This window comes from Hydra viridissima, unplaced genomic scaffold (assembly GCF_058129835.1).
Source record: "Hydra viridissima isolate aposymbiotic clone 2 unplaced genomic scaffold, HvirCarnegie_v1 scaffold_11, whole genome shotgun sequence".
NCBI classification, from domain to species: domain Eukaryota; kingdom Metazoa; phylum Cnidaria; class Hydrozoa; order Anthoathecata; family Hydridae; genus Hydra; species Hydra viridissima.
Window position 1 is genome coordinate 3,986,771 of NW_028324310.1, and position 8,661 is coordinate 3,995,431.

Below are 8,661 nucleotides of genomic sequence, written 5' to 3' on the forward strand. Positions count from 1 at the left end.
TTCCTACAGGACTTTTTTTGGCAAAGCATATATAGGCATATATACCTGTTGGTATATATAGCATATATAGGCATATATACATATATACCTGTTAGAGATCAAGATATACACCTCATTTTTTTAATGAAAGTTGCAATTCTTTTTGATCAACTGTTTCACTCTCAGATGTTTTATCTTGTAAAAATTCAACGATTTAAAATTATGAAAGTGCTAGACAACAAAAGGACAATGTGTAGAACATGATTCTTTTTATAATCTAAAATGCTTGTGGCAGAGGAAAAAATAGGGGCGAAAAATTCATCTCAAAAATTTGGCGGGAATTGACTGGCGATTCAAGTAAATATTACTTTTGCATGGTGGACTTTTAAACATCGAAGAAGAGTGTACTTCCTATTGTAAATCCAGACCTTCATCCGTCGAGCAAGTACCTTACTATCCTCATTTTCTCTTTTCTACCACATTTTCAGAAGATATCAGAGGAGAAGAGAGAGAAAATAAAGATCAAGGCTATAATTTTATTTAATTTTTTCAAGGATTAATTTTAAAAATGCTGATGATGAGAAAAAGCAATAAATCATAAATAAATAAAAATCCTCAACAAGAAAAACATCAACAATCTGATCAGGGGGTTCACTGAAAGAGTTTATAGCTTCAAAAGGGTTGCAAACAAATTTTATATATAAACAGGTGAAGTTACCAACGTCTTATTGGTGCACTTCAATAACAGCGTACTGATTTGTATAAATTTGTGTCGCAGTTGTTTAAAATTGATTTAAGTCTCTCGCACTTACGCTGACTTACAGTTATTAAGTTTGCATTATTCATCTTCCTGCATTAAGCTTTAGCAAAAATCCCGCAAAATGTCTTATTTTGAGAAATTATTTTTGCAAGTTGTTCTGTATTATCAAAATTGGGAAATGATTTTTTTAAAAAAATCTTAATAAAAATGCGAGGTGTTGTTACTGTGCTTTTTAAGGATTTCTTTTTTTTTTTTTTACAGTGAGTTTCTAGTTGTCCTAGTTATTAACAAGTATTGTGGCTTTGGTTATTTGATGCTATCTTTGTTTCCGATAGGCCAAAAAAATTTTAATTAGAATTCCAAAGAACGAATGTTCGGGGGGGGGGGGGGGAATTTTACCAGGGGCCAATGCTATAAACATAAACAACGAAGTTTTTTCCGTAAAACACGAAGTTTTTACCGTAAAAAGCGAAGAAAAAAAAGGTCCATTGCTATAAACATTCAAAAAATTCCGTTTTTAAGATAAAAACTTCGCTATTAAATCCAATGCTATAAACGAACAAGGGAATCGCTTTTTCAGATAAAAAATGCGTTTTTTCGAAAAAAAACTTCAGATAAATTTTTGATCTCTGTTTTAGATATTTTCTTCGTGATTTTTAGCGGCCATTGTTGGAACAACGTTAGCGCTTCATAATCATTGAACATTCTTTGTTTGTGTTTTTATGTCGATATTTTATAGATGAAACTGAAAAGGATTTTGGTAACTCCATAATAAACAAGTTACTTAAAATCTGCATTTAATCAATTATTCAGTTCCTTGTTGTGTTTCTTAACAATGCATGCATGTATTTAACATTCCATGCTTATTTATATAGGTTTTCGATAGTAATTTTGGTTAAACAAACTTTTCATAACGTTTGGCTAAAGAAAAGTGTAAATAGTCGACAAATATGCCATATAATACACAAATACATAACAAAATAAAATGCTGTCTAAAGAACTTAAAATGTTACTAGAAAAAAGATCAGAGAAAACAAAGAGGTTCTTCTTGAGAAGCTTAGTATGTTTTAATTAGCAAATTATTTAAATAAAAATATGTATAATTACATTATATATATATATATATATATATATATATATATATATATATATATATATATATATATATATATATATATATATATATATATATATATATATATATATATATATATATATATATATATACATATATATTTACAAATGTTGTAGTATAAGTATGTAATATATAGTATATACTAACAAAATATAAGTATGTAATCAATCAATCATATATTTCTAAATAAAGATTTTACATTCAAGTTTGTATACAAATAGTTATAAACTAATGTGAAGTAAACTACTAATATTACTAATGATATATAACAAGGGTAATAAAAATGGCAATTTAATCATTATATTCAAAAACAGTAGCAACAGTAGAGATATATTACAATATATAAAACTAACAATGATAACATGAAATAATGTATAGTATATATATATATATATATATATATATATATATATATATATATATATATATATATATATATATATATATATATATATATATATATATATATATATATATATATATATATATATATATATATATATATATATGTAAAGGTGCTACAGGGAGACAACTCACAGAATTAGATAATGTTGTTTTAGACATTACTGACAGAAAGTCAATAAATGTATCTGGAATCGATGTTCCTGATTTTAATATCTCTTTTTGTACAACAGATGATGCAAACTTCGAAATCTAAGTCTTCATCCGAAAAAATTAAATCCATGTTCCTACTTTAACTTTACACAGTTTTTTTAAACACCAAACACTAGAATGCAAAAATATTTATAAAAATAGATTAGGCAGCACAGCCTACTTAATAACTAATAAAGTTTATTAAGTAGGCCTACTAAATAAAAATTAAAATAAAATTGCTATCAATGACGTATTACGGATAAAAAAAATCCGTGAATTTTAGTGACGTATAGTTTTATGCTTTATAGCAATGGCCGAAAAAAATACTAACAGTGATAAATTCTTCGAGTTTACCCATTTTCTTACGAAAAAATATTTTACTTAAAAAATTGCGTTTTTACGAAAGATTTTTTTTCTCGAAAAAAACTTCGAAAGTTTGTAAATGAAATGGGACTTATTGAGGAATTTAATTTGGCGAATTGGTGCTTTTGTGCATACTTTTGGTTATTTTTGCTGAATTTAACGACATAATTTGGCCCAAAATCGAGTTCCTCAAAAAATAATTTCGTAACATTTAATGACACCAAGATTTAATAGCGTTAACCTAATTTCTTTTGTTTTTAAGACTCATAAAGGCATAAAAAAGTGCTAAGTTGAATTTTATTAAAGAGCTAAGATACCTTGAAAGCTCAATTAAAATTTTAATAAACCAATTAAAACTGAACCGAAAATTAAAACCTGAACCAGACCGAAACCTCAGCGAACGTAAAAGATAAAAACTACGCTATTAGTAACTACCCAATCGTTCTGTTATCGTAACTCTGAACTTTTTCTATTAAAGATAAATAAATTTCATCATAACTGACCAAGCTGGAGTTGTATAGTTAACCAAGGTGGAGATATGTAATTTCATTAAAATTTTTTACCTTTTTTTTTTTTTTTCTATCAATGATCTCATTGTCTAATGCTAAAGGGCTGGAGAAGAATTTTTCATTTTATTTGTAATGAGTGCTTACACATTTGCGAGACTAAGTCATGACTCTTAAACGGGCGCCTCTTTTTGAAATGTGATTTGGATGGGCAAACAGCTTCTTTTCCTCTCTTTGGGCTTCAAGTCTCATATAGTTATTTGTTAGGCATTTTTATTTTAGATAACAAAAGTAGAATAAATGTCTTTGAGCGTTTGTACAAGTACTGCAAATCTCATCCAAGTTTATCACGAAAATTAATTGCGGATTATGTTATTAATAAGAATAATCCAAAAGTTACAGAGTATAGACATTCTTTTATGGCAAAGTTGTTTGTCATATAGTCGCTGAAGCCAAAATTCTAACAAAAAAAAGACTTAAAATGTCTGAAAAAGTGCATTGTTGCCGATCGGGGACTTTCGACTCGGATCTTGCAGCTTCTCATTACGCAAAATCAGTTGCTTAGTTTCTTCGGCAGGAAAAACATGATTTAATTTGAGGGATAAAGATTTTTAAGGTGGTGGAAAAAAGCTTTTTTAAGCGAATAGCGGCGATTGAGTTTAAAATTATTGTGAGGCCATTTCAATATTAGGTTGTTGAATTTGTAAAAAAAAAAAACTTTTTAATTGACAAATAATGAAGCACTCAATCTCAAAAAAGCATTCGAACGGGTATTAACCAGGCCAGGTTTTAATCCTTGAATTCATTTATCGCTTACACTTACACAGTAATTAGATATTTCTTCGTTTACGTTGGTGTTGAGCCAATTTGTCCGCGTTAAAATTACCATTGAGCACTGATATAGTTAGATAATTCTTCATATTACGTTGGTGATGAGCCACTTTGCCGTTGTTAAAGTTACCATTGGTCACTAGTGAGCAAAACTGTAGAATCTCAATCTAGATGTTAAATGTTTCTTGAAAAATTCTATGACTTTCTTGCGTTTGTGTTTTTTCATTTATTTTTTCATTTATTTTTCAGATTTTATATCTTTTTGGGAATGTCTTGATGTCACAAACTTTGACATTGACATTTTTACTGACGTCATGATGTCAAAAGTTTTTTCGCCAATTATATTATGTCATGAAATTACCATTGGTTCAAATAAGTTTCAGTCGGTTATTTTTGTACGTTATTTCGATTTCACACGATTCACTACTACAAGTGACCTTAATATTTTTAATAACAATTTTCAATTTTTCTCTTAGAGCAGTTTTCTTAATTAGCTAATAATTTTAAAATATAAAACAATATGCTTAACCTAAATATGTTAATGGTCACACCCTCTAAATAAGTATATAAGTATAAATATGTATAGATTTTGTTATGTTGAACTGAAATTACCATAAAGAGCATTTCAGTTAGATGATAATTAAGTGTTTCATTCAATATCCAAAAGTTGTATCTCGTAGCCAATTATCTAAACCATTAATATAAAGGTCACAAAGCACTAAATACGCAGATCTTTAAGAAAAAAAAAAAAAAATAAAAAATAAAAAAAGAAGCTGTCATAATGCCTTCGTTGATGATGAAGCTGAAGGAATTTAATTTCAGGAAAGTTTTAAAATCAAGATGAGACAGTTTCCTGTTATCTATTCACTAAAATCCAATTTAGAAAAAAGATTAACAGCAAATGAGAAGACCAATAAAAATTTTGGATTTCTAGTGAACATTTAAACAATGGCTGATCTTGAAACAAAAGATCGTTGTTCAAAACAAGTACAAATTTATAAAAAAGACTTTAATTAAAATGAACCCTTATTTTCAGTATAGCAATTAACACATTTAAAAAAATAAACATGTAGTTGCTGAATTTTATTCGCCAGTAAAGAGAAATCAATTTTCTCAAAATTGATTTATATGATATTATTTAAGAAGAAATGCGCAAAAATGTCACATGTGAATTTGTTTTCATAAATGTTTACTATTCAACTGCGTTATTCATTAAAATTTTTTTTTAAAAATAGGATGCCCCCAATTTGAGCCTAGCCTATGGCCCCTATAGGTCTTGAGACGGTACTGATAATCACACCCAGACTAGACACTGCCATCAAAACCTAGATTAGTAGGAGCCCCATCAGGTTAATAAGAAGATGAAAAAAGACCTCATCGTGCCAAAAGCAACAGTAAGAAGGGTTGTCAACAAGAACTTTGGTGTAAAGTCACTGGCCAGAACTAATTTTTCTTACTGACCGTCTAACAGCTCTTAGGTTGGAAAGTTTTTTAAAAAGCTCCTTCATATGTTGAAGAAAAATACGCCAATTTTGTTGTTCTCACACAATAAATATATCTTATTGATTCGAATAGCAACTATTGCTCCTTCTTCTTCCTTGCGGTTCATGTTCCACTCAATGTGGGATCCGCATGTTTACAGAAATCCTCCATTTTGATCGGTCTTAGCCATCTCATGGGTGACTCCACCAATTTTTATATCTTCAGTAAGCCTGTCCATCCATCTTTTTTTTGGTCTTCCCCTTGATCTGGTCCGACCAGCAACAAGCCGAAGAAAAGATGCTATCACCTGTCTTTCTGAAGAAAGGAATAAAGATGGATGCTAAAGAGTATCTGGACCAGGTTTCAAAGGTCCCGTTCTGGGATTATTGTCGTATTCCCTTACCCACAAGAAGTTCTCTTTATTCATGATAGTGTTCTCTGTCAAGTGGCAAAGTCTGTACAAAACTGGCTGTTTGAGACCTTTTTTGGGCAACTCATATATGACCACTATCTTTACCTGAGCTAAGCCTCCTCAATTTCTCAGTGTGGGGTATAGTAAATCAGGGCATGTAACTATCAGCATCCTAATATTGGCCCCTTAAAGACTGCAACCACCAAGCAGTAGACTGAAATGTCAGAATCATATGTCAAGGCTATGTACTCAAGGCTCCAGTGTAGGGTTGAAGCTGTGATTGCAACTGATGATGGCTACATTTGTTAAAAATTCCAAAACACTTTTATTATTTAGTTTTATTCTTGAAAGAATTTTGAAAAAAAAAAATCCAAAAAAATAAAAAGAGTTGTAATTTTTCGCGACAGTTGGTTTTAAACCAAATCTTAAAAAATGCTCTATTCCTGAAAAAAGGAAAAAAAATTGAAAGAATCATTAACATTTTAGACAAGCAATCTTAGACAAACTTATTTGCTGAAATCACAAAACACAAGCTTTATATTAAAGACCATTTATTTTACAACAGTAATTTTTCATACTCAATTTTCGCTTTGAAATATTGTGATGTTTGATATATTAAACTACTTTAAAATGTTGTTAAACCGAAAAGAAGTTTACTTGAAAAGTAAAATTAGCAGACCCCCGCAAAAGATAACCTTGTAAAGACGTTTTTCATCTTTCACAGATGATTTTCTTGCTTTCAAAAGTTTCCTGCGCGCTTTATTTTGCCTCCACTACTTCTTCTAAGTCTTTTGTCATGATTACTTCAAACAGATTATTTATTATTAATAGATGTTATATATGTATCAATAAATAATATATTCATTAAGTTTCTACTGCTTTGGAGTAAGAAAACATTACAAGCAATCAAAATATACTCTGTTTTTTTAGCATCTGAATACAATTTTTTTTTTCGGAAACATTTTTTAAATGAAATAAAAAAACTAATATATGTTGCATATTACTTATTCATCAAGATTTTTCACAAAAAAAAATTATCAGCGAAGAAAATTACTTTTTTATTTTACTTTTAAAATCTTAACGTACTTAATTTTTATTATTCTTATTTTACTTTTAAACTTTATAAAAGAATGATATGAAGCATTTGCTTAATATTCAACTATTACTATGTTTAAAACAAACTTTATTGGGCATTCAATTAGACAGACGACTTTTTTAAAAATAAAAAGTGATTTCCGCTTTATCTTTTTGCCGTTTGTGGTTTTTACTGCATTTGCATGAATACGGACCTGATTGGAAAGTTACTTAAATTCCATCACTGGAATTCACAGTCTCGGTTTCGTTAAAACTACTAAAAAAGCATAATTATGTTGGGAAACAAATTAAACTACCACAACATTTTTATCTTACTTTTTTACTTTTATGCACCTCTTTTTTTTTGTTATAATGTATATTATCTTGAAGCGAAGCAGCCTTTCTTACATTATTATCAGATTTGTTTTTAAGGAAAACTAGGTTATTATGTATGTTAAATCGACTATTGTGTATATTTTACCTTTTACATGTTTATTATAGCTACATAATAAATTTATTTATAACCAGTAAATGAGTTACTATTTAAAAATTTAGCTATGAGTTATCGACAGATTTTAAACAAAGGTGTTTTGTTGTTTGCTGGGATAGCTTTGAAAAAGAATTTTTTAAACTATGGCCACAGAATGATTCATTTTAATAAGGCAAATTCAATTTTACTTTTGCATAACAAAAAAACATATACTTACCGCCCAACAATTTTGTTTAACCGGACTATGTTCATCCGTGTTCAAGACACACCAAATCCAAACAGTCTTAAGTTTATACCAGGCTGCGAAGTTCTTGAGAATGGCACTGTAGATTTTCCAACGCCTTCTCATGGTCATCGCTCACCATTAGCTCGACAGTTGTTCCGTATAAAAGGAGTGAGATCAGTTTTTTTTGGCAAAGACTTTATTACTATTTCAAAATCTGATGATGATGATGTCTCATGGGCGCTTCTAAAGCCTGACATTTACGCAGTAATAATGGATTTTTTCAGTAGCAATTTACCTATTTTACGTGATGATGAACCAGCTCAAGATACAGTTGCAACTGAAAATGATAATGAGATTGTCTTGTTAATAAAAGAACTTTTAGATACAAGAATTCGACCAACAGTACAAGAAGATGGAGGTGACATTATTTTTAAAGGGTTTGACAATGAAACAGGCGTTGTAAAATTAAAATTGCAAGGTTCTTGCTCCAGTTGTCCCAGTTCATCTGTCACGCTAAAAAATGGAGTTCAAAACATGATGCAGTTTTATATACCAGAAGTTACTCGCGTTGAAGAAGTTGAGGATGAGATTGACCAGATAAGTAACAGTGAATTTAAGAAGCTGGAAGAAAAATTAAATGATCAAGTAGAAAAAAAATAGTTTGTGGTATAGAATTAAAGCTTCATAAAGCAAGTATCAGAAGAAAAATTGTTTTATGAAAATTATTTTATATTGTTCATCTTATATTTATCTTTAAAAAAATGATATATAAGATATTTAGTGTCTTTTAATCACCACTTAAAGTAAGC

The 8,661-nt window shown here is 29.2% G+C and overlaps 1 protein-coding gene across 1 annotated transcript; it reads left to right on the forward strand.

The window, feature by feature from the left end:
• The first annotated feature begins 7,375 nt into the window (after positions 1-7,375).
• LOC145190991 (NFU1 iron-sulfur cluster scaffold homolog, mitochondrial-like) lies at positions 7,376-8,621 on the forward strand. Its single transcript, XM_080067906.2, has one exon. The coding sequence runs from the start codon at positions 7,694-7,696 to the stop codon at positions 8,510-8,512; it is 819 nt and encodes a 272-aa protein (XP_079924032.2). The 5' UTR covers positions 7,376-7,693; the 3' UTR covers positions 8,513-8,621.
• The last annotated feature ends 40 nt before the right edge of the window (positions 8,622-8,661 follow it).